Here is a 27,282-nt window from a genome sequence, read left to right on the forward strand (position 1 = left end):
TAAGAAATAGAAAACAAAGAAAGTTTGGGAAGGGAAAGGCAAAATTTTTTGAAAGGGGACATAAACAAGAAAACTCATAGATTTAAAAAGCCAAGAATGTGTTACACCTTTAAAGACCCTCTGCCTTTCTGTCCAGGAGTGCTATGCTCTCCTACCTCTAAGGTAGGGATAATATTTTCTATGTCTTGTAAGGGCCAAAAAGACACAAATAAGGTTTCTTGCCACAAACACAAAGACACCATTTAAACACAGATACAGACCCAGACAACCAGAGCATCTGGATGGATTATTTTAGGATTTCAAAAGCACTTAGGACTCCTTAAGATCTCACATTCCAAAATCTAGCAAGCCGCCTTTCATTCTGTAGTTGAGACTGTGAAGTACAATCATAAAGTGGCATCAGAGCTGGCTAGATAGGGTCAGATAACTGAAATAGTTAGCTCTGTGCAAGATATGCATTAACTTTTCTGAAGTCTGGTCCAAATAGCCCCTTGCTGAATAGTGTAGCCAGACAACAGAGTTCACTTAAGAAGCTAAGGTATCTTCATGGCCACAGTTACAAAAGCAGTTGTGGTAGGAATGTTTTACCCGCCAACCTGCTAGTTTCAAAGACTATATAACCCATTTAAATCTGGTCCCCGGTAGCAATTTCCCAAAGTTTTCCACTGGCTTTTTCATTCAATACTGAAAACCAAGTTTCTCAGCGAGGTTCCTACACAGAATGGCTTAAGTACTAAAGTAACTCCATATTGAAACTTCATAAGCAATGCAAATAAGAGATATAATTCTGTGTTTCGGACAAACCAGCAGATGCCCGGTGGTGCTACTACTGAGGAAAACTGGTTGTTTTCCCAAATGCGGGATAATTTGAAAGGTTTCAAGTGAGCCCATTACAAAAAACAAAGAATTCTAACTGAATTTCTCTAGCAAAAACCTCTAATACTATAGGTGATTGTTATTTTTTTAAAACCCACAGAAACTACCAACCAAAAACCAATAGCAAATAAGCAGAAGAAGATATCAAGATAATATGTTAACATCCTTAGCACAGTGTCTGGTGACAACATTAACAATCCATTAATATTAGATGCTATTAAAACCATCATGTGAGACTGGTTTTCAGATAAACCTGGAAAGTAAGACAGGCTATTATTTAAAAGGCATAGTTAAAATAACAGTAGCTAGCATTTATTGAGAGTAATCTGTCCACTAAGCACCTGGATCTAATTTAAAAGTAGATGCTCCAGCCCCACTCTGCTAATTCCAATTGTTTTAAAAATTAAATTTTAATAAAATTAGACTTGAGACCAGAAGCTCATCTCTCAAGTGTAAGTAACCTAGCGAGACATTTTAAATGAAGAAAAACACCTTAAGCAAGTCTGAAGTTCATTTTGCAGAAGTCCTTTTAACAGCAATATAAATATTTATACCCAATCTTACTGTAGATGGGGTACAGTGGAAAAAATATAGACTTTAAATCAGAGTTACATGTCATTAACACATTACTTAACCTCTCTGTATCTTGGTTTCTTGCTGATAAATTAAGACAGCACCTCCTACTTAACTGGGCTGATTGAAAAACTATCTTAAAAAATATGAGAAAATACCTAGTTGACTTTGTGGCACAGAACAGACACAATAAATGCACTTCCATATCTTTCCTCAGCTGCTCTTTCTGAGTTATGTTCTCCCTAAATATATATTGAGCAATAAGCAACACAAAGTATTACATATTATTACAATGGCAAGCAACCTAAAACAGCTAATGTGGCACTTCCAAAAGAGCTGTATTTTAAATATAACTCTTGTTTAAGAAGAGAGTCATAACATAAAGATTCACTTAATGCTGCACCTTTCAAAGTGGAACATTTATTATGAAATTCAAATTTCTCTTCAAATTCTTCAAAAACCATCATGAGGTTTTTGCATCTACTTCGCATTCTTATTCCTATCTGCACTCATAGGCAAGTTTCTGGTTATATATCTAAGTTTATATAGCATTCAAACTTAAATACAGAATGACAGATTTCAATAACCAAAAAAGAAAATGGTATCCATTCATTGCATATCCTTACAGAGCTTTTATTCTAAAAATACGGATCCTGATCAACACAGTGTAGAACATATATATACATGTGACACATAAGGAAAGACTGCCACTTTTGAGCACTTTTGAAAGTGAAGAATTTAGGGTGCAGCTTTTTTACTTAAAACAAAGTGATCAAAACTATTTCAATACCTTGGTGTAGATGAGTTTTTACACAATTATTCTTTGAAGTCTGAAAAAGCTTTAAGAAGGAAAAGCTTTTTACAAAACTCAACATGAAGCCTACGCTTCTAAAATTATCCAGATAAATAATAAGCTAGACAACCAAATAAAGAAATAATTTGAAAACATGGTTTTACTGCCTTACACACACCAAAAGGAAACATTTTCTATAACTGCTACTAGCCAAATAGTAAAAGTATCTTAAGTTTATTGACTTTATAAATGACTCACAATTTCTGCTGGCAGTAATTCTTCAGATGTGTCAAGACAGTAGTGCCTTACATTAGAGTTCTCTATTTGTGATATACTTTCTCATATATTATGTTCAGTTAAGCCTTACAACCCTGAAAAACAGGTAAGGCAGACAGCATGCCATATCTTACAGTCCAGAAAAATAAGACCAATGGAAGATGCCAAGGTCACACACAGGGAGAATAAGGCACATAATACCAGTCCTTCTCCTCCAGCTATTCTTCCTTATTAAAATTCCAGGCTCCAAAATAAATGACACCATTTAGAGTGACATTGAAGCAAAAGAAGTTATTAAAGTATAATTAGTCTCAATTTTTTTCTTCTTGGATCTTACAAAAGATTGACTATACAACTGACAATACTGCTGATCTAACTTTAAAAGGCTATAAGGCAGATGTATAAAACAAAAAGCTCATAATCTAGGGAAAGCAAATGTATACATACCCAAATATAATCCAAGGCAACAAAATGAAGTCCAGAGCTTAGGAATTCATAATGCCTAGACCTCAGGTTTTTACTTTTGACTTGCTTCTGTGACTGAAGCAAGTCATGGTGACTAAGTAAAATTTGAATCACTAACGCCTAACTAGGCAATTCTAAGAATTAATTTTGGCCCTGTCTTTAAATAATCACAAGCCTAAATTATGTGACAATCAAATAATTAAAGATTTTTTTCGTAAGAGTTAAGTTTTAAAATTATACCAAATTGGGTTGTACCCCCCCATCAGTGTTGCTTATTTAATTATCGTCAGAACGTCTCACACATCATACATATTTACAGAATGCAAAGATATGTAAAACACCACGGAAACACAAATGTCAGTAAGACAATTTCACCTTCAAGGACTTTGGCAGTTTAAAACAGGAGATAAGATATGAACCCCTAACAATTATGAAATAGTTCCCAGGGGATAATGTCTTCAAAAGTTGTACAGCCTAAAAACAGTAAAAATCCTGTAAAGAAAAATTCAACCTCCCGCTCACTCAAATGACCAGAAAAAACTTCATGAACACTTAAATTAGCCCTTAAAAAATGAGCAAGATAGATGTGAGAAAGAAATTAAATGAAGAGTTACCAGCATGGGTAAAAAGGGAGAGAAAAGGTTTGCTAATGAGACATTGTTAAAGGCCCAAGAATGATGTCAGTTGGAATAGAAAGAACTACAAGGAAAATGATCTAATATTTTCTTTCTCACATTCCAAGGTTAGCTTTTTATAAAGTCAATTCAAACACAGGAGCAGTTTACCAGGAAGATAATGCAAGATTATTGTTCTTTGTGGTTACAAGTATCATTTTTGACAATTACCTCCCACATGAATGGGTTCTACTCGACAATGAGAAATGAAGCCTTAGATATTTGCCTCTAAAATGCCATCCTAAATAAATAGGTCCACACATTTCTCTTCCTGTGCCTTTGATTTCATAATCAACTAGGAAAAGTAAAAGTGAAGGAAAATGGGCACTGGCATCTACCCTAACAGCAGAAAAGGATAAGCATGGGTTCATATAAACTTTAAATATTTTATTTATTTACTTTTTTAGAGAGAGGGGAAGAGCAGAAGAGAGGGAGAGAAACATCAACGGGTGAGGTATACATGACTGCCTCTTGCACACCCCCAACCCAGGCATGAGCCCTGACTGGGAATCAAACAGGTGACCTTCCGGTTCCCAGGCCTGTGCTCAATCCAGTGGGCCACACCAGCCAGGGCTCCCTTAGATAGCTCTCAGCTGGATAGTTCAGCTGCTAGAGTGGAGGACTGTAGTGGCTTCCTGTAAACATGTTTAATGTAGTCGACTTCACAATCAGCAGAGAACATTTATACAATATGTGAAGGAGAAAATTCTTATAATCTTCTGAAAGCTGTAATAGAAAGAAATTAAGACATTTTCTGTAAGCTTTGGAAAAGAGAGTAAATGATATTTTACAATAAAAGTCATTTAACCAATTCCACATATAAAGAAAATATAATATGCAAAAGGTCAAGTTTTAAGTTATGAGTGAGATGTCTTTTCTTCTTTTTCCTAAAAAAATTTCAATCACTTTGATGAAAATTATAAATTGCATATCACCAGACCTTCAAAGATTTATAGATGCTAGGTTGTTTTTGTTTTTTTTTGGTTTTTTTTTTGCTTTCCTCTGTGCTATTTTGTATTTTGTTTCAGCCAATTTGAAGGTAAATATTGTCTTCCTGAAAACTGATTCAATATGTTTAACATCTACTCCCTTCCAGGAGAACTGAGATGACATCTGAAAGTACTAAAACTGATTTCCTCTAAGGATAAGTAGCTGAAGGAAAGTAAACACTAGGACAATTTCTATTTGGGAGTAAGGAGTTGTGATACTACATTCCTTGTAATAAGGTTTTCATTCGCATTTTCCACAGAGTTTCACTTAACACTGGCAAGACACTGTTGCAAGTTTGGCGTAGTTAGTGTCTCTCTCCTAAACCATTATTATGAGGGAAAATGCTCTCATTTAAGTTATTTCACTTCTAATCCAACTATTGGAATAGTCTCTTTTCTTTAGACATGTTGATATAATTAATTGCCACAGATATACAAGTTCTAATACATTAACTAATTATTTAAAAGTTATCTTTATCGTTGCCAAGAAGTAACAGCTACTTAAGACAACTCCACAGCACACTAAAAAGAGAAAAGATAAATTCAGGCAAGTTTCTGTTTGTATGTAAGATAAACAACCTAAAAAAAAAAAAAAAGGAAAGTTTTATCTCTGAATCCAATTTCAAGTTTTAGATAATACACTTACAACCATTTTAAATGAGATAAAGTAGCAGTAAAATAATTCTTGATTGCAAACTAAATAGAAATTAGGGTACTTTTTAGTACATAACAAGGTTGATGAATTGAGCACAGCACCCAGCAACGTGCCAGGTACTGGACCTAGTATATCTGATGGGCTTAAAGGCCCATAGTTTTGTTTCTTAGTAATGAAAGCCTAATTCAGAAAAAAAATTCTATTTAAACTTCTCATCTAACTTCAGATTTCTTGAAACCACCCCCCCAAAAGACCACAGATGTCATTTCAAGAAAGTCAGACTGAAAAACTGAAGACAACAACCTAGACAAAAAAATACATCCTTCCTAGAAGCAAAACTCTATATGACACAGAAAAATCATATTGGATGAACATTAACAGATCAGCTGTAATAATTAGTACACATTATATCCAGTGTCTTTAAGATGTTTCATAAACAGTTACATTAATAATGCTATTATGGAACAAAATTTCTCCTTTCAGAGTATATTTTCACCAAGTGGTACTTTATTAGAATGACTGAAAGTCCTAGTCCTGTTTGGCTGTACCTAGAAAGAAAAATAATTGAAATTGACAAAAGAGCTTTGGTTTTGCTCTTTTTAACTAAGACAGAACCTAGGCTGGGGTGAGTCCCCTCCTCTTCATTCCTCTTTACCTAAAGATACCTCTTCAACAGAAGCATTAGAGGCTTGCAATTATAGAAGACAGTAGGACCTTTGAGCCCTAAAATCACTGAGAGCTCAGACAACCCAGGAAATTTTTTTAAAAATTAGAAAACTTTATATGTTTAATGCCTCCTTCCAAAAGGGGGTAAATAATAAGAATCCATACCCCCTACCCATACCTCCTTCAAAACCAAATCCCTTTAGATTTTCCTTAGAAGCAATTTCCTAATTAACATTACCTTCCCACTCTTTAGCCAAGGGAAATTTATTGTAAGACATTATTTCTCAACAAACATACTACTCCTAATGTAAACTGTAAAAATGGCCATGTAGCCTGCTCTCACACCATGACTGATTATTTATTTAGAACAGTCACAAGAAAATAATATAAACTTATTAATTTTAGGTACAGTCCTGAGCCATTGCTTAGTCCCTCTTCCTCCCAAGTTTGTCTGTTTCCATTCTAACTGATACAGACCTGTTTCTCACCCATCTCTACATAATTGCTAGTCTTGTAGAGGGGTATGGCTCAAGCATTCCAAAAGCCTCCATGACCTTCCTGTCCATCCTCATACTACCCAATTATTTGTCCTCACGCACTATCCTGACTTATAATGCAGGATTCAAAAGCTCTCACTGCACATCAAATAAACTAGAAATTCTTAAACTGGCATGATTAAACTTTTCAAGCCTGTAAGCCAAGCAGAAGGCAGTGAATACACATTTTTGTAACCACTGGGTCAGGCAGCAAGATACTTCTTATAGAACATATGCAAAATGAAGGAATTAGCATTTTCTATGTAACAAGATTTGAAATACCTACTTAAGCATTCCATCACAAAAACAGAAACTGTCTTGCTAAAAGATCAGTGAATAAATTTACCCCACCATGTAACTTTCTACATGTTTAGTTTGAATGTTTCCTGAGCTTTTAATGTTATTACTGGCAAAATCAAAGACTAAAATTATTTATTTATTTACAAAGGTGTTTAAGAACACAAAACTCATGATTCACAGAACTGAAAATCAATATTTTCATTTCCTATTATTATTGAATACATCAACTTAATTAACTAATAGCACAGTGTTTATTTCTAAGGTAACAAATGTCTTTTCTGTAGAACCAAAAAACAAAACACAACTTTCAGCAAGTTAGCTGGACTTGAAATAAACAAGAATTAAAAACGTGATATGTACCAAGAAAACTAATTTGCAAAATGGGGGCTTACTCCTCAAAAAACTCCTAAAGTTTTCATTTGTAAATTGGCTAGTAATCGTCGGCAGCCGTCCGTCTCGAGAGACGATGGTGTAGCTTCTTAAGAGTCTATCTGCACCGCCGAGAATGGTTGTGCAGTCTGACTCGGGAGTGACACGGTATCTGTCTCCTCCCGTGTTGAATCGACATCTTGCGATGACGCTGGAGTGTCCTCTCCAGTGAAGCTGAAGCTACAGAGCCTGGGCAGGGTGATATGGCGGGTCTGCTGTTGCCCATGCAGCAGACCCCCCCTCTCTTCGCAGCTGAAGGGTCCAAGGGAAAGACGGAGTCAATACAGCTTGGCTTCAGGTGCGCCGCAGGAGTTGCCGGTGTTGACTACAACGTCAAACCGCCTTAGGGACTCCAGCTCCGGATTTTCTGTTGGGGTTTACTCCCTTAGCCTTTCCCCTGAAGAGGTATGCCGCAAGGCAGCGGAGGTTTTTGGAATCAGAGTTTTCCTTCTCTGATGTGCCCTGACTGGAAGATCGAACCAGTGACACTTAGCTCGCAGGCCGACGCTCAATCCACTGAGCCAAACCAGCCAGGGTTGTGTGCCCTGACTGGAAGATCGAACCAGCGACACTTAGCTCGCAGGCCGACGCTCAATCCACTGAGCCAAACCAGCCAGGGTTGTAAAAAAAAAAAAAAAAAAAAAAAGATTAAAGCAGTGCTTTTAAAACATGTCTGAGCACATTGGAAGTAAGAAATATTGTTGACATCAAGACCAGTATGCAATGTGTTTGTGAACCTTCTATAGTATTCCTAGTATAATTGATAAACCTCTGTTGGTTATAATAAATATAGTTTATCTAATCAACAGAAGAGCACTGACTCAAACCCTGCTGCTATCTGATTTTTAGCTTTAAACTCATCTGGAACTCCTCTGGGGACTCCAATGGTGTCACTATAGATATGAGGATTATAGGATTCACCAGGCGCCACTGACCTTTTTTTCCTAACAGAGGCAGTCTGGATCGGTTTTGGAAATGCTAGGGTAAATGGGATAGCCAATTGAACCAGGGCACAGGTTCCACTCCACCTGTTAGGTAGGATTTTCCAGAGACTCCTCTGCCCACAATACCACCAGACATCTGCTCTGGGGATTCAGAGGGGAATATAGTTGCCGGCCCCACTGTAAAGGTGGCTCTGTGGCGGCAGCCGTCCGTCTCGAGAGACGATGGTGTAGCTTCTTAAGAGTCTATCTGCACCGCCGAGAATGGCTGTGCAGTCCAACTCGGGAGTGACACGGTATCTGTCTCCTCCCGTGTTGAATCGACATCTTGTGATGACGCTGGAGTGTCCTCTCCAGTGAAGCTGAAGCTACAGAGCCTGGGCAGGGTGATATGGAGGGTCTGCTGTTGCCCATGCAGCAGACCCCCCCTCTCTTCGCAGCTGAAGGGTCCAAGGGAAAGACGGAGTCAATACAGCTTGGCTTCAGGTGCGCCGCAGGAGTTGCCGGTGTTGACTACAACGTCGAACCGCCTTAGGGACTCCGGCTCCGGATTTTCTGTCGGGGTTTACTCCCTTAGCCTTTCCCCTGAAGAGGTATGCCGCAAGGCAGCGGAGGTTTTTTGGAGTCAGAGTTTTCCTTCTCTGATGTGCCCTGACTGGAAGATCGAACCAGCGACACTTAGCTCGCAGGCCGACGCTCAATCCACTGAGCCAAACCAGCCAGGGTCACATTTCTGGTATGAGTGCATATTAGGAGTTCTTCCGCAGGGGTATCCAAATTCGCTTCCCACCTAGAGAGGCAAGAAGAGTAATTCATGGGCCCCACTGAGTATGAAGGGAGGGATTGAGTCCCATTACTCCTTATAAGGAGTAATGGGGCTAGTAATAGTAAATGTAATATTCCTAATTATAATCACTAAGAAGTATAAGGATCTTCTGAAATTTTCCTAAAAATAATTTTACACACAAATAAAACCTGAGAATAATACTGAGTGAGAAAGAAAAATAATGGTCAGGTGATTTAACGTTTTGACCAATTTGATATTTGTTTCCCAACTCTTCTTCTGTCTTTGAAGTTTTCTAAGTTGGAGAACAAACCATTCAAGAAAGTTAGCTATTTAATCAAATGTGATCAGAACTACATTATGGACAACTCCAAAACAGCTCTGCATCTATCTAATAATAACTTGACTGAGAAAACGTAACACTTAAATGTAAGAAACATCATTAAAAAGAGACAATTTTTGCTCATGACAATGCTATATTATTAATAGAATCAGTCCCTCAAAATATGCAGTCCTGGATGGTGTGGTTCAGTTGGTTGGAGCTATGTCCCATGAATTGAAAGGCCTTGGGTTCAATTCCCATTAGGACACATGCCTGGGTCGCAGGTTCTGTCCTGGTGGGGGCAACAGATTGATGTTTCTCCCTCACACTGACGTTCCTCTCCTTTTCTCGCCCTCCCTTCCCCTCTCTGTAAAATCCATGAGCATGTCCTTGGGTGAGAATAAAGAACTAATAATAATAATATGCTGTCATAGCAAAGTTGGGTCACTACCCTATCAAATATTAGAAAGGAACTCTCCACTTGTCTGAGGTGTAACTGATCACACCACTAAATAATCACTCTATACCCACACACCTCCAGAGGTATTTGTGTTTTTACAAAGATGAAAGTCTAAGGAAAGGACAAACTTTCTCTTTAAAAAACCAGACAGCAAATGTTTCAGGCTTTGCAGGCCATACTGCCTCTTGTCAACTATTTGCCTCAGCCCCTGTAGTAAGGAAGAAAGCAGCCACCAACAATATTACAGTATAAGGTTGGCTGTGTTCCAATAAAACTGTATACAGAAAAGCAGGCTGTGGGCCAAGTATGCTCACCTCTATGTAGGGAGGTGATTAAATTTTCAAGTTTGCTGGCTCTGTCTCCATGACATGGAGATATTCACTTAACAACTTTTGGTATCTATTTCCTATACTCAGGAGTCCGAATCACTAGATCAGCGATTTTCAACATGTTTTCATGGTAAATCTCCTTTTTCTAATAAAAATAAGAAGTGTGTAGGCCAGGTCAGCTGTCTGCACCTCCCCAACGGGCCCTGAGAAGCTTCTGGGGTCACGTGCATGTCTGTGAGAGAGTGTGAATATTACTGGTCAGCTGATCTCTAAGGTCCGTTCAATACCGAGAACCATCAGCCACATCTGTTTTCCTCAGTGTCCTTCAGGCGTCAGCAAAGGGTGAGGGAAGCACCCTGTGGATTAGGGGCATCTCAGATACTCTAGAAATCACACTGTCTCCTTCAATCAAGAAGAGCCATTACATGTCAAAATAAAAACAAAACAGGTGAAAAGTAGAAGAAAATGATGTTAAAGTTAAATGCTGCTTTATATAAGTATTTAAGATGTTTCTTGCTAAAAATCTGTGAAAAATTACTATGAAAAGGTTTCATTACAGCTTACTTTCTTCTAACATTTTATATAGAATCAAAAATTAAGATTTCAATGGAGCATATGTAACCTACTGCTGACACCATCCTTTAAAAGTGAATATACTTGCCCTGGGTGGGTGGCTCAGATGGTTGGAGCATCATCCCGTACACCAAAATGCTGCAGGTTCGATCCCTGGTCAAGGTACATACCTAGGTACCTAGGTTGCAGGTTTGATCTCCAGTCAGTGTGTGTACCAATGTATCTTCCCCTGCCCTTATACCTCCTTCCCTCCCCCTCTCTGCCTCCCTCCCTCCATTCCTCTCTCTAAAATCAATAAGCCTATCCTTGGGTGAGGATTTAAATATATATAAACTTGCATGTTAATCAGTTTATCACTGAAATACAAGTGGTCGTATATATTAAAATGGTTCAAGGCCAGGACCTCTACTTAGTAAAAGTTTATCAGCAAATTAGTTCTATGTTCTAGCATTAAATTTAATTTTATAATTTAGTTTAATTTAAATTACTGTTCATGAAGATAGTCAAAAATGTCAAAGTAATAAATATCTGCAAAATGGAATGTAAGTGTCACAGGAACCCAGAGGAAGTATTTATACACTTTGTGAAATCCCAGTGAAAATACCAATGTAAATGACAGCTCAAAATATAAGCACCAAAATAACTTAACTTTCTTCCACAAATTTACATGTTTCTGTAAAGGGAGGACTTCTGTATTGTAGAAACTTAACCAAAAATCACTGCTTCTTTTCAGCTTTTATTCAATTTGCTATTAACATAAAAGGATATAACTACTTCTCACCCTGTATATCAAACTCTCAGGAAAGAAATATCAAGTCATTAAAGAACATTTTTAGCTCCAATTCTGTGGTAAGGAGCATCCTGACGTAGAGTTCTAACTTATAATTTAGACTCCAAATTCAGTTATTAATTATACAGGCTCCCCCAAACCAAAACACTTAGGAAAACAAAGATTTTTTTTTTTTTAATGACAAATACCTTCAACTTTTTCCAGTAACATTTCTAGCCATTAACTTCTGACAGCAAATTGTTTAACTGACCCCACTACACATTAAGAACAGTTTACATACACATAAATCTTGAAAGCTATCATTAGAAGACCAAACTAAACGTAATTGCTCTAAGGCTGAACACAGCACATACTTAAAGTTTTATTAGTATTATAGCTAGTCCTGTATAACATTCAATATGAAACCATTTTTCTTAAAAGACATGTGTATGATACAAGTATGAATTCAACAAATTACAGAAAACTATTTAAACAGCTATCTTTTATAACTACTTTATATACAAATGTATATTTATTTATAAAAAGTAATGATTCATCTTTGGGGAGGGACGACAAATTGAAACTTGAAAGTCCCAGGAAAATAACAAGTGTTACTACAAGTAGAAATATGAGCAGACACAAATGGAACACATTTTAAAAATGAAATAAAACTTCCAGAATTTAAAAAATAAATTCAAAGCCAAATGAATTTAGAAAATGTAAGCCTACATTTTATTTTAAATCAATATTTCAATCAATAGCTACCATTTAGAAATAATTCTACTTAAAATTTAAATACAGTGTTTCATTTATTTTTATAATAATGCTCACCACTGATACTTTTTTCTCTATTTCCAAATAAAAGACTGTGGTTCAGAAAATAATCATACACCTAATAAGTGAATCAGGAAGTTGAGTATCTCTCTCTGATTCCATACCAGTAGCTACACCAATGCAGCTCTATAATCCAGTAAGACGTCTACTAAGAATCACTGCATGAACTTATTACAATAACCTATTTTCTATGCAAAGTAAATTGGACAAATACTACCAGCTCACATCACTCATTAACCTTAACCTCTTTCTTTCCTGCCTTTCTGTAATATATAGGCTTAAAAGCAAAATAACTCAAACTTCCAGACTCCCTTGGAACTCCGGACAATGACAAGTACCCAATGAGGGTTTTCTTTCAAAATAAAAGACAAAATCTTACCAAGAAAAGGATTTTCAACACCCTTTCTTCCTGGTTTGTGGTGCAACCACTATCTTGCAACTCTGAAACTGAGCCAGTTTCCTTAATGACATCCTTGAGTATCTATACCAACCTCACATTGCCTTCTTATACATTTCTTTTTTTTAATTGAATTTATTGGGGTGACACGTTAATAAAATTATGTTCCAGGTGTACAATTCCACAATGCATCTACTGCCCATAGTATTGTGTGTTCACCCACTCAAGTCTCCTTCCATCACCATTTATTCCCCCTTTACCCTCTTCTACCTCCTCCCATTAACACCACCTCCCTCTAGTAATCACCACACTGTTTGTGTCTATGAGTTTTTGTTTTTTACTTAACCTCTTCTTGCGTGAGAAAAATAAGTCCATAGTTAAGCCTCTATGTGTGCAGTTTTTGGTAACCAGCAGACTAACACAATCCTAATACAATGTATGCTATGAATCAAGTCTACTGAATTATGTTACAAATTACTTTGGTGAATTAATTATAAATAATGATGAAAAATTATCTAAGGGAAAAAATAAGAGCAGGGAGCAAATGAATAGCAACTATTAATAGTAATAGCAATAATAATATTATAACAACAAATAATAGTGTAAATATTTATACTATATAAAAGGTAATAGTAATTTATTAGACACTCCATGCCAGAGACTGTTAAAGAACTTTAACATACATGAATGGATTTAATCTTCAAACCATATGATGTTGGTAATATTACCATACCAACCCATTGTAAAATTTTCATCAATCCTTGACAAAAACAAAATAATATGGTAAAACAAAGCTAAATTTATTTATTGAGAACATGACCTTTCTGTTTTTGTTATATTAAAACATACTTTCGTTTATGAAAGAGAATAGTGGAGACCAAGTTTACATTCACTTTAACATGTTTACTTGGCAAAATAAGTAGGCAACAAATCAATAGCTGTGCCCAGTGTTTTATGACATGTGAACAGTCCATGAAATCCAAGTTACCTGCCCAGGACCACAAAGCACTTTGTTTGATACCAAAGTCCAGGACAATAAACACTAGGTTGTATAAAGGAAATACACTAAATTAACTCAAAACAACTATTCTGTGACTACAATTAAAGATAAAAATGTATAACTACAAAGGAAAACAGCCATCCCAGGATACACAGTAGAAACAAGGACTTTTAAAAGTAAAGTGATTTTACCACGTTGCCTCCCACAGAGTTTTCTCTGTGTGATATAGATTTAAACCAGAGAAAGGGGAATCAGGAGAGAAATTCCCACCCATTCCAACTGAATTCTCAGATGATGATTGGGTTTGAAGGTTCTTATTTGGGAAATAAAAACTTCTGGGCCCCTACATACACTGCCTGTGACTAAAAGAAGTCTGTGGTATCCCAAATCCAAGGAGCAGAGCAGGCGTGTACATAACACTTGCCCATAAAGCTTGTTCCTCAATTTCTTCCAGCTCTATAAAAGGAGGGGGATCAGACATGAATGAAGATCGGAAACAAAACTGAAATGCAGTCAAATTCTTCCTTACGTTGGTACTTTGCATTTTACACTATTACATTTCAATTTTTTAAACTTGTCACTTTTTTATCCCTAGATGTTTGGAAATTATGTTTGATCAAGCAGTTTCTTAATAACTAAAAAATGTAACTCAGCCAAATATTTCTAACAATTTGACCAAGGTTTTTCTAATAAATTTGAATGTGCTTAAAAGAAAATTGAGTTTGCAAGGCTACATAACGTAAGGATTATGCACAGGAAGAAACCAGAAACTTATCGCCTTGAAGAATTAAAATAGTTACTTATATAAAGAGCTGGATGCATGTTAAATAGGTTTAGTCTACACCTAATCATTTTCATATTTTTTTTTATTTTATAAGATTTTAGTTATTTCAAACCTGGCCAGGTCCTTTCTTTTTCACTTTTTTATTCAAATGCAATTTATTGTTGAAAACATCAAACAAAAGAAAATCCTCTTAAAATATAGAAAATAAATGGTTTAATCTTTCTAACTGAAAATAGTACTTTCCAGCTTATAGTCTATTTGTAGTTATCTCAAATATTAGGTTCCATATATTTTAATACAATCCTCCAGCACCAATTTCAGTCATATCAAAATAGTACATAGTATACAAAAAAAACATTCATTCTCCAGGGTTTACAAGAAAAGGTGGGTTGCTAATTGGGGGTTACAGGCGTGGGGGAGGAGAGGGAGGTACTCCAGAATTGGCTTTATAATTGAAATGCAAAGGCATATGCATATACATGGGGGGTGGCTGGGAGATTTGTGGAGCTATTTCTATCTTGAGCCGATTTTAAAATAAATTGCTTTCCCCCACTTTTTGAATTCTAATAGAAAAAGCCCTAAATTGTCTAAATGAAAGCACTGAACACACTCAGCTTAGGTAGTATTATCATCTATGGCTATAACAGGGCCTGACTAGACTTTGTAAATACACCTTTGCCACTCCCTTCCCTGCCTTCCATTCTCCTGCTAAAATTAACAATTTAAAGAATTATTAAATTCCCAGGAAAGGAAAGGGGGGACTACAACTTTAATTTTACCTAGACTGGCTTCCTTAAGCTACTGCCACAATTTCTTTTCCATTTTGCTTAATGTACATGAGATATTTAGCCCTGGCTGGTTTGGCTCAGTGGATTGAGCGTCGGCCTGTGAGCTAAGTGTCGCTGGTTCGATCTTCCAGTCAGGGCACATCAGAGAAGGAAAACTCTGACTCCAAAAAACCTCCGCTGCCTTGCGGCATACCTCTTCAGGGGAAAGGCTAAGGGAGTAAACCCCGACAGAAAATCCAGAGCCGGAGTCCCTAAGGCGGTTTGACGTTGTAGTCAACACCGGCAACTCCTGCGGCGCACCTGAAGCCAAGCTGTATTGACTGCGTCTTTCCCTTGGACCCTTCAGCTGCGAAGAGAGGGGGGGGTCTGCTGCATGGGCAACAGCAGACCCTCCATATCACCCTGCCCAGGCTCTGTAGCTTCAGCTCCACTGGAGAGGACACTCCAGCGTCATCGCAAGATGTCGATTCAACACGGGAGGAGACAGATACCGTGTCACTCCCGAGTCGGACTGCACAACCATTCTCGGCGGTGCAGATAGACTCTTAAGAAGCTACACCATCGTCTCTCGAGACGGACGGCTGCCGACGACGACGACATATTTTATTTTTCTACATTTTTTCTTATACCAAATCTTCTAATTTACTTAAATTCAGGATCATGAAACATTCAAAACTAGTAAAACAGACTGTATACTATGAATATCTACAAAATTCAGGTAGAAATAAAGATAAATAAGTAGTTAAAAATTATTGTCTTAGCTTTTCTTGTCCATTTATTTATTAACTTGTGTGTGTGTTTGTCAAATTTCACCAGTTGTTCTAATTTTTTTTTTCCTGGTCTTGGATCTAAGCCAGCATCACACGTCTCATTTGGTTATCATGTCCCCTTAACCTCTTCAAACCTGTGTCAGTTCTTCAGTATATCATCCTTTCCCACCCTGGACACTTTCGAGTACTGGACAGCTACTTTGGGTTTTTACTGATTTAATCTTTACTGTATTTTTTCCATTACCATGTAGTCTCCTTATACCCCCTTCCCCCCAGCAACCACCACACTGTTGTCCACGTCCAGTCCTTTTTTCTTTTTGCTCAATCCCTCCACCCCTTAACCTCACCCTGCCCCCCACTAGTGGTCATCTGCTCTCCATCTATGAGTCTGTGTTTTGCTTGTTAGTTCAATTTGTTCATTAAACTCCACAGACGAGTGAGATCATATGGTATTTGTCTTTCTCTGACTGGCTTATTTCACTCAGCATAATGTTCTCCAGGTCCATCCACACTCTTGCAAAGTGTAAAATTTTCTTATTTTTTACGACCGAGTAGCATTCCATTGTGTAAATGTCCCACAGTTGTTTTATCCACTCATCTACTGATGGGCATTTGGGCTGCTTCCCTATCTTGGCGATTGTAAATAACACTGCAATAATCATAGGTGTGCTTATCTTCTTTCAAATTAGTGTTTTGAGTTCCTTCAGATATATTCCCAGAAGTGGGACCATTGAGTCAAACGGCAGATCCATTTTCAATTTTGTGAGGTCTCTCCATACTGCTTTCCACAGTGGCTGCATCAGTCTGCATTCCCACCAACAGTGCAAAGGGTTCCCCCTTCTCCACATCCTTGTCAATGCTGTTTGTTTGTTGATTTATTGATGATGTCCATTCTGACAGATGTGAGATGGTGTCTCATTGTGGTTTTAATTTGCATTTCTGTGATGGTTAGTGATGTTGAGCATCTTTCCATATGTCTACTGGCACCTGTATGTCCTCTTTGGAGAGGTGTCTATTCAGGTCCTTTGCCCATTTTTTTATTGGGTTGTTGTTCATTTTTTTCATGTTGAGTTTTTAAGTACTTTATAAACGTTGGATATTAACCCCTTATCAGATGTATTGGCAAATATATTCTCCCTTTCTGAAGGCTGTGTTTTTATTTTGTTGATGATTTCTTTAGCTGTACAAAAAGTTTTTATTTTGATGTAGTCCCATTTATTCTTTCTTTTGTACCCCTTGAATGAGGAGATAATATCCAAAAATATTTTTTCTATGAGCAATTAGGCTGTTACTTTGTATAATGTCCTTAAATTTGAGTTTATCTAATGTTTTCTGACACTTCAAGACTTAAGTTTTTTAGTAAGAATCCAATCACACATGTGCCCTTCTCAGTGAATTGTGATGCTGATATGTCTTATCAGTGATATAACCTTGACCAACTGATTAATTTAGTGTCTGCCAGTTTTCTCCTCCATAAGTGTTTACTTCCCTTTATAGTTAATCTTGTGGCAAAGATACTTTGAGATTATGCAAATATTCTGATATTTAATATATCATATTTTTCATCAAAATTTCATATGCAATTTTGGCATCCACTGATGACTCTTGCTTGCAACAATTAATACTTGATGTTTGCCTACTAATGATTTCCTATTTCCATCATTCCTTCTTCATTTTTTATTGGAATTCTACTATAACAAAAAGCTGTGTCTTCTCCAATTATTTATTCATTCAATTATTTACTTATATTAATATATAAGTAATATATATATTACTTATATATTAATATATAAGCTCATAGGTTATTTTTCCCCTAGAGGTTATAATCCATCAATTACCTTGTTGCTCAAACTGTCCCCTATTTGGCCATTGGGACACTTTTGTACATACACTCATTAGACTTCCTTATGAATTATAAAAAAATTATAAAAAATTATAAAAAAACCACTTCAATTGGGGAAGGTCAAGTAATTTCTCTGAATGAGTAATCACTGATGGGTAAGACTAACCTTACCACTTCAATTATGACCAAAGATAGAGAGAGAGACAGACAGACAGAGATATATAGATGATAGAGAGTGAGAAAGAAAAGAAACTACATATACTAAAATATCTCAAATGTATTGTACTATTACACCTCTTGCTTAGCCAAGATTTCATGATCTTTGGTCTTTATTTTATACACATTATTACTGAACTTACTCGGCACTGTTACTATTTAAACCCATCTCACGTTGACACTTGCCCCCAACCCACAATCCCCATATATTATTAGTATTTCAGGAACATAAACCCAAACTACTCAGTGACAACAGTAGAAATTCATTTTAGCCAAAAGGTAATGAGCTTTACTTATCCTGAGTGAAAAAAAAAAAAAAAAAAAAAAAAAAGCCAATCCTTAAAGGTCAAATACTGTATGATTCCAATTATATAACATTCTTGAAATGACAAAATTATAGTAGTGAAGAACACATTAATCTTTGCCAGAGGTAGGGTGGGGAGTAACTGTGGCTATAAAAGGGCAACAGAAGACATTTTTGTGGTGCTGGAACTGTGGTGTATCTTGACTATCAATGTCAATATCCTGGTTGTGACACTGTATTATAGTTTTGCAAGATATTAGTAACAGGAAAATCTGGGTAAAGGGTACACAGGATCTCTTGGCATTCTTTTTTAACACTGCGTGTGAATCTACAATTATCTCAACATTAAAAATTATCTTAAAAAGTAGGTAATGAGTTTTAACTCTGGAATGAATGAACACTCAGGAGAAATCAGATAAACAGTGCCCCAGCCCTCAGATCCACTGATTGCTTGTTTGGCTTCTAGGAAAGTTACTATCAGCCTTCACCAGAAAAAACATCTAACGGCTATTTCTTCTTCAGGGTCCTTTCTTGTTAGCTTTTATGTTAGGTAGGAACAAATACCACCAGCTAAAGAATAGAGAGCAGAAAGGTGCCGAGGGCCAGATATGATGGTGAGTGTTGGCTGGTCAACTAAACTACCAACAGTTAAGGATCAAAAATGGAAACTTTTACTTCAATTAATTTAACTCATATTAAATACCTGAGAAATTCTGAACCTCCACAATCAAAGACTTTCAGCTTGCACAAGCGAGCAATGAGAAATGATAGCAAGAGGAAGAAGGGTTTTAGGTCAAAGGACAAAGCAAAGTTCCCCTTCAAGTCGCTGACGCCATCTCCTCCAAAACACTGTTTATAATTAATGAATGTGAAAGCACAGAAATGACAGAGCCAAGGGGACTTAAAACGCAGCAACTAAACTTCCGGTCCACAAAAACTAATCCCACCCACCACAGCCACACCAAAGACAAACCCTTTCAGGACTGAAGAAAAGGAAATACCTGAATACAGCAAGAAACTCATACCTCCTACAGGTCAGTAAGTAGTGGCTAATTAGCATGTGAGAACAAAGGTGTTTTTTTTCCTGAAATGATAAAAATCCTAAACCAAAATAATGTGGCAATCAGCTTATTTTTCTCCCCACTAACGCTGACATTATAACCACTGAACATATTTTTACTAATATATATATATATATATATATTCAAAAGCTCTGAGAAAGCTACAATTATATATATTACAAATTGCTTTTCCTTCTGAACTTAACATTAATTAATCTAAATTTAAAAAATAGTGTAGGGAAGAATAAAGAACTATTCTCAAAGACTCACTACAACATTACATCACATCAATTGTGAATTTTTATATAAATAAATTCACTTTTGCCTGCTTAAATTCAGACATTTCTCCACTCTTCCAAGGCAGAGAATGCTTCAAAATCACATTATCATTTCAGGTTAAGAAATACTAATGTATTTAGCATAATGATATGATAAATCAGGCATTTCATATTAGGTTCCAGAATGTACATATAGAAAGAAACATTGTGAGTAAAAAAAAATTTTTTAAAGCAATAAAGAAAATTATATTCAACGACTTGGGTTTTTTCCCAGTGAACTAGGAAATGTTCATCACTGTTATTTGCCGTGACTCTAACGTACTGGCATAATGTGAGCCTAGTTTGGTGCAATGAGCTGATACAAACATGCTCTCACTCAGCCAGCCAGTCCAGGGGAGTCTCCTGCCTATTTCTAGTCCATCTCCATTGTGTAACTCAGGCTCCCAACCATCACAGGCCTGAAGAATAGACATGAGACTTTAACAGAACTCTTGGGTTCTTCTCACTCTCCTCCAAACCACAAGCCTCTACAGTCCAGTGGAGTCACTCCCCATTCCTTACTCACTCACCCCCTTTTGCTATATTTTCTTACAATCGTGTGTTACTTATATGACAGTGTGTCAGTCTGGAACATCCTTTATGTCTCCTAGTCCACTGGTAGGTGAATTCCTACTCACCCAAGACTCCATACACAATACATGTACCCATGTAGGAAGACCACAGCTTCATCAGTGTTGGCAAAGAACAACTGTTACAGCACTAATGAATCACATCTTACTTACAGGATACAATAGACTGGTGAATTACTTGAGGGACATGTCCCATTTCATCTTTGAATTCCCAAAGCTTGGAAAATAATAGGTATTTCATTAAAATGTGCTGCAACAGGAACTATCATTAGACATTGCACTAACTAGTAAATACTAAATTCACTATCTTTCACTTAATTCAGCAAACATCCTCAGGTAGCTATTATCCCCATGATACAGATGAGAAAACTGCTACCAAAAACAGGGTAATAAGAGGAAAATTGCCCATAAAATACAGGTATCAAGGTGCTATCACCAGTGTGCACATTTCTTTAATCTCTTTGGACGAGATCAGAGTCACTTCAGGTAATTACAATTCCTTGAAAAGTAAGTCTTCAAATGACTCAAGAAACATTGTCTTTCTCTTTTATTAAAAGATCTTTATTTCAGACTTAATTTATATTTGAGGTATATGCCACTATTACTTGATGTCATACTACTTTACATGAATTGAACTTCAAACATCACCAAAGGCAGACCTTATTGTAGTCATGTTACTCACCCCAAAATCCACCAAGATAAAATAAAGTTTTCTTCAGGCTAACAGTAAATAAAAAATTTAATTTAATTTAATAAGTGTGTTTTCCTATGAGGCAAAGAAAATCTGATTTTTAGAAACTGAGTTTTGAAGTCATCATGGATCTTATCCTTCTTATTAAATGGCAAAACTGTAAATAAAATAATAGTGATCAGAGGTTATAGCTGCTTTGTTGTTTTTTAATGACCTTTCCAGAGAGGAAAAAAATGGCAACAAGTTTGCAACTATGTAGTCCTTTTCCTTTTTCAATTTCACTTTTTAATTGTTCTGTAAAAGCCCAAGGTCTGAGAAGGACTGTGTTAATCCAGTCTCTACACACAACACTGCAGTTGGAGAGATTTATTTTGAACCTCAGCCAAGATATGCAAAGCTAATTATGGAACTGTTAATTACTAAATGTTTTAAAGGTTATTTGAAGGCAACTAATATTGCAAAAAAAAAGTCATTAATTGTTTTTAGCATAATTTTAAGTGCTCAGTTGTTCAAAGTGACATGCTAATACAGTTTGAAATTAGTATTTCAGTTATAAATGTGTGGGTTTTTAACTTACAAATTCAAATATCATTCCTATGGAATCTAAATACTTGTGACTAAACAGGCATTATTTTGTGAAACATGCTTTTCAAAAACTGCACACAGATCATTTACTTGTGTTTTATGAAAAAAAAAAAAACTACTTAAGAAGCAAATATTTATTAGCAAAACCCAAAAGTAAGCTGAAATATAATCAAAGAATAAGTTGTCAAATGAAAATATGAAACTGCTCATAAACAAGGATAAAAAGAAACACAAATGGAAAATTTAACTATAAGAGACACAATTCTTCCACTAGATTGAAAAGTTAAATATTTACCATAGAAGCTCTTCTATGCAGATTCTCATAATGCAAAGTTCTCTGGGGTGAAGGTATTTTTCAGCCCTCTCATTATGACTCAAGATGTATTCTAAGTGACTTTGCAAAGAATTAAGTCTTGTCCTGTTAGGAACTCTCAGCTCACAAATTCATGAGTTAGCAACTAAATCAGAAGGTACAAGAGTCAAAAGAAAAATGTTTTTTTAATAGGGAAAAACACAGTAATCTTACTAACTAGAAGGGGATAAGGTGGGGCCATTTTATTTTAAAAGTAACTTTTACAATTAGTTAAAAACACAATAAAGTAGGTCTTTAAAGTGGAGGAAACAATTCTTCAATAGATGTTTCACCTGAACAACTAAAAACATTATGTATTTAAATGCTTTACAGAAGCAATTTCAAGGGGTCTGAACTCAACAACTTAATAAAATGGTTTAGCAAAATCATTTTATTGTTTAAAGCCTTGGGGGATAAAGCTGTTTGTAATTTATTTACATCTTTTACTTCACTAAATTGCTTTGGTGACCAAGCTTCCTATGTAAGTGATTAAAGACATAAACCGAAATAGTTTAATAAAGCCATTACTTAAGGGTCCTGGTTTTTCAACAGAGGTGCATTGAAAGCTATCCATAGAACATTTAGTGTTCATTATTTTCAAGAGGGTTTGTTATTCAGAACACAGTGCCCCATTGACTAGAACTTAGCCAGGTTTCCAGGTGAAAATATGGGACACACATTGGGTTAAAGACGACTTTTTTCCTCCTCTCAGGATATCAGGTGAAATACCGACAGCCCCTTAAATCTGAATATTCATGGCCTGGCTAAAAGGGCAGGTGACAATTTTTTAATTTCTCTTTACCATTCCTCTTCTCTAATGACATACCTAAATAAAATGGGTTCCCATTTTTCCAGGTGGGCCTGAAAATCTTCCTAATTTTCAAAGTTCCTTTGTTTACACTGGGGTTCTCCCCACACCCAGATCCTCTTCTAGCTAATTACTTGGGTTACACTAGCAACATTGCAATTACTTCTAGGCAATTGATTGACCTAAATACAAAACTGTCTTCAACGAGAATAGGAGAAAAGCTGAACAGCTAGGGTTAAAAAAAGAAAGAAACTGAATTTAACAAAAATTATGTCTATATTTTCCTGTATTCTCTTCTCTTAAAGCACCTTCCTTTTGCGTGTAATGAGAATCATACAAACTCCTTTATAGTGTCTATCTGAGAAACAGAAGGAAGCATGACAGCAGAACTTTCCTAGTTCATATCCTTCTGTGCAAGATATCAAGCTTATTTCAGTTTGCTTTTCTTATATTACAAAATTCTACCTCTCAAGCATTCATGAAAAAGACAGTACAGAAAAACTTTGCAGCATGGCATTAACAAGGCACTCCATAGAAAAAGCAACTTCTTTTTTACAAAACTTGAGGCAATTTCAAACTTTCAGGTCATTTTTGACAAGCCAGGTGAAGATGCAAAGCATTCATATTAAAACCTACTTTCTCTTTAAAACAATAATAAATAAATGTGATTAGCAATAACCAAATGGACATCAAAGTCTATAGTGCTGACACTTCAGATGTACAAAATGTTTGGCAGCTTTCTATCTGTTTCCTTTTCCTAGGAAGGGTTGGTGGGCGGAAACGTCCGGTTTTAAGACGGTAAATGAAGTTCCCACCAAGTAGTGTTAGCAGTCACTGGCTCACTTCTGATTCAGGCCAAGTTCTACGCTGGGTCCATTTTTATTCTACACAACTGGCATAGGAACAGGAAAGTTTAACAGTTCATTTACTTGGCACAATCCACATGCTGTCACAATGAAGGTTTTGTCTCTTAAGAGTCTTGTTTGATGAAACAACCCCCCCCACACACACACCCATAGTAGGGTTCCAATCATTGCTATTCTAATTAATCTACCAGAGGCACCACAACTTCCCCCTTCTCTAATTCCCACTAAAGGCCTCTGACATCATTTTCTGACCATTCTTACTAGGTTCTACTATTCTCAGCATGTGCGATTTCACTTGGCACTTCAAAAAGTGAATTATTTCATTGAATTTCACTTTTTCATCACACTGATTGGGAATGAGCATTTTCAGGTGCAGAAGACTGATCCAACAATTTTAAAAACAAATATTGGATAAGGGAGGTACAAGAGAGGCAGTGCAATGATGCCCAAGGATGTGATCAAAGCAGGACACTCCTTGTTTTGGATAAAATAATCCTTTAGAATAGAAACTTTCTGGAGATACTTCGAAATGAATTTTCTTGTAAAATTATCACCCGTCTTCCAAACATTTGGTAAATACATGCAAACTATGATTCCCTAGATGTGACGGCTCCATCAAGAAAAATGAAAAATCAAAAACGGTACCAGGTGCCATTCTTGGGCCTTGTCCAAAGGCAGCCAGCGGAAGATTCTATTTTATTCTGTTCTCCTCACATTAAATAATAATAATCAACATCAGAGAAGAAGAACATTTGGATTTGAACAGATGGCATCCAACACTTAACAGGCACAGTAACTCTTTCAAGCATTAGATCCTCAGTGTCTGATGGTCCCAAGGATCAGAAGGGCTTATTTGTCTTAAGAGGGTTGGCAGACCATCCCAACGCTTACAAATATGCGTCATTAACCAGACAGCAACTAAAGGCAAAAAAAAATTCCAACCACATTTTTATAAAATTTCCCCCTCTCTAGTCCAACTTGAAACGACCAAATCCAACATCAGCAGCAATTCCTCCAGTTAAGGGAAGAGAAAAATAGGCCTGAAGGTAAACGAACGTATAAAGATTAACAAACTTATCTAATTTTGACACGGTTGTGCAACACCAAAGAGATCCGCAGGGTGCCCTTCCCGGGGTTGTATTTGAATATGCCTGCTCTGCATTTATGTCAGCGATTTAAACTAAAAGCACTAGCTATTCAACATTTTTCTCCTTTCACTGGAAAGCTGCATCCCTTTTTCAAAAGAACAAAATAAACATACAGACATCTCAATGTTTACTTAGAAGGTCAACGTGGATTTGCCTTTCGCAGACCCATACAAGTTTCCTGCAATACATTTTCAACACCATCGAACTCTAAAGGCGGAAGGGGCCACATGCCTGGGAAGGAGGGGGCCTGCGTCCAAGGTGGCAAGAGTAGGCGAAAGGAGATGACACCCACCCCACTCCCCAAGATTTAAGAGGGCCGATGTGCGGCTGGGGAGAGGGGAAGCTAATTAACAGAATTCCCTCCGCTAGGCATACGTAGGGGGAAGGTCAGGAATAGGGAGGGCAGCGATAGGGAGGAGAACATCCAGGAGACTGGAAAATAAAGCCAGATGACCAGTGGGAAAGACTCGGAGATGGGATGGGATTGGAAGTTGGGGGTCCTATTGGGAAAGATAGGGTGCGCGGGGTGAGCTGCATCAGGAAGGTGTGGGGGGACCCGGGAGCGCGCAGCCTAAGAGACACAAATGTGGCCAAGTCCCGACGGGTCTCACCTGGGAGGTCCTCTCCGCGGGGTTCTTCATCACCGCTTGGCGGAAGCTGTTATCCACGTAGGACGCCATCTCCCCCCGCGCGCCCGGCTGGGGCCGCTCCGCACCCTCGCCGGCCTCCTCTTGGCCCAGCGCAGCTGCTGCCTCCGCCCTGCGCGCTCCGCCCGCCAGCCCAAGGCTAGTGAGCCAAACCGAGGAGGCGGAGGGCCCGGTGGCCGGGAGTGCGGGACAGGCGCTCAGAAGACCTGGCGGGAGACCGAGGCCGCGCGAGGGACGCTGGCTACACGCAGCTCCCGATCCGCACGATCGGCAGCCGGGAACTCCCCTTCCTCCTCCTCTTCTTCCTCGCCGCGGGGCTGGGCAAGGCTTCCTGGCGCGCCCGGCTCCCCTCCGGGCTCTGGCTTGACACGCCTCCCCCGGCTTCACTCAGGGGACAGTGGCAGCTCCTCCTGGCCCCGGCGGGCCTGAGTTATTTTTAGGGAGGTACGAGCGACAGTGAGGAGGGGGAGGGCTAAGGGCAGGCGGGGCCTCCTCTCCCCTCCCGCGCGGAGGGTCACCCTCCTCTCAGGGGCTCGCACCGCCCCGGGTTCTCCGGAAAACACTCCGATCACCGCGTCCCCAAGCCTGGGGCACCGGGGCACCGCGGCCGCCGGGGAAGAGTGGCTCAGGTCCGGGCGCTGCGAAGCCTGACCGACTCGGCCGCTGTCCCTGCTGCTCCGGATCGTCTACTGGGTTCGGCCGTCCCTCCCGACTGCTGCTGCATCCCCTCGGGCCGCCCCAGCGCCTCCGCCGCCGCCTCTGTGGCTCCGGCTGCCGCCTTGGGCTCCGCCGTCGCCGCCTCCCCCCATCAGCGCGCCCGGAGCGAAGCTTTCCAGGCGCCGGCGCCGCGGCGGCCAGAGCACCCGACCCGGGCTGCAGCCCACTGGCCCAGTCGCTCTTGGCAACTTTGTTCCAGGTCTGTGCGGGGCGGGGGAGGGGAAAGCGGGCCACGGGCTGCCGAGATCCGGACTCCGGGCAGGCGGATTGCCGAGAGCCGCGCACAGACCCCTCGGAGAGTGTTTGGGAAGCGGCGATTCCCCTCCTCTTCCTCCGCCTCTTCCTCCTCCAGCGCCTTCTCCAGCCGCCGGAGCCGCTCCTTAGGGAGGAAGCGGCCTCCCGGGCTTGTTGCTTTGTGCTGCAACCATGGTGAGCAGTGAGTGACAGGACCGGGGCGAGTCGGCGGGCGCCGCATCATCGGGGGGCGGAGCGGCCCGTAGTGCGGGGCCCGCCCCATCTTGGTTCAGGCGCCTGCCTGCCGGCCGCGCCCTCTCGCGGAAGCCTCACCTTTGGTGGTGACCAGGTGAGCCGAAAGCCCAGGCCGCGCGGGGGTCACCGCGCCCTCGGTGGAGCTGGTCAGACCTTTGGTGGTGACCAGGTGAGCCGAAAGCCCAGGCCGCGCGGGGGTCACCGCGCCCTCGGTGGAGCTGGTCAGAGCCCTGCACGACCTGGCTCCGGTGTCCTGGCCCCGCACTTGGCAATCATTTTGAACCCAAGGGTTGGCTCCAAGCTGCTTGACAGGCGACAAATCCTAAGGATTTATTTTGCTTATTTGTAGGGAAAGCGTTCCTGTCCTGCCTTTTGTGCTCATTCTGGCACCTTCACTGATTTGACCACGAAATTAAGGAGATCGAAACGTGCCAGTATCAACACTAGACCCAGTACCACCCCAGACACGCAAACACGCCAGATTTAAAGGTGTTAGCGAGACCCGGATGGTTTTGTGACATAATCTGAGACATTGACAGATCTGGCTTTGCATTAGACAGAGCAAACGTCCTTATCCAGGTCCCATAGTTCCAAGCCCAAGTCACTTGGTGCAGAGAACACTAAAACACGGCCCTTAAAGATGGTACCACCCCCCGATGCTTCAT

General features: G+C 38.9%; 1 protein-coding gene across 6 annotated transcripts in view; it reads right to left on the reverse strand.

Moving 5' to 3' along the window:
• RAPGEF2 (Rap guanine nucleotide exchange factor 2) overlaps nt 1-26,552 on the reverse strand; it is a 235,440-nt gene extending 208,888 nt beyond the window's left edge. For all 6 annotated transcript variants that reach the window (XM_090288745.1, XM_090288741.1, XM_090288742.1 and 3 more), the window contains exon 1: nt 25,376-26,552. In XM_090288745.1, the coding sequence (XP_090144871.1) occupies nt 25,376-25,444 (69 nt within the window). In that variant the 5' untranslated portion in view covers nt 25,445-26,552. The remainder of the gene's footprint in view (nt 1-25,375) is intronic.
• Nucleotides 26,553-27,282: the final 730 nt, after the last annotated feature.

This window comes from Furipterus horrens, unplaced genomic scaffold (assembly GCF_987537825.1).
Source record: "Furipterus horrens unplaced genomic scaffold, mFurHor1.1.pri manual_scaffold_10, whole genome shotgun sequence".
NCBI lineage: Eukaryota > Metazoa > Chordata > Mammalia > Chiroptera > Furipteridae > Furipterus > Furipterus horrens.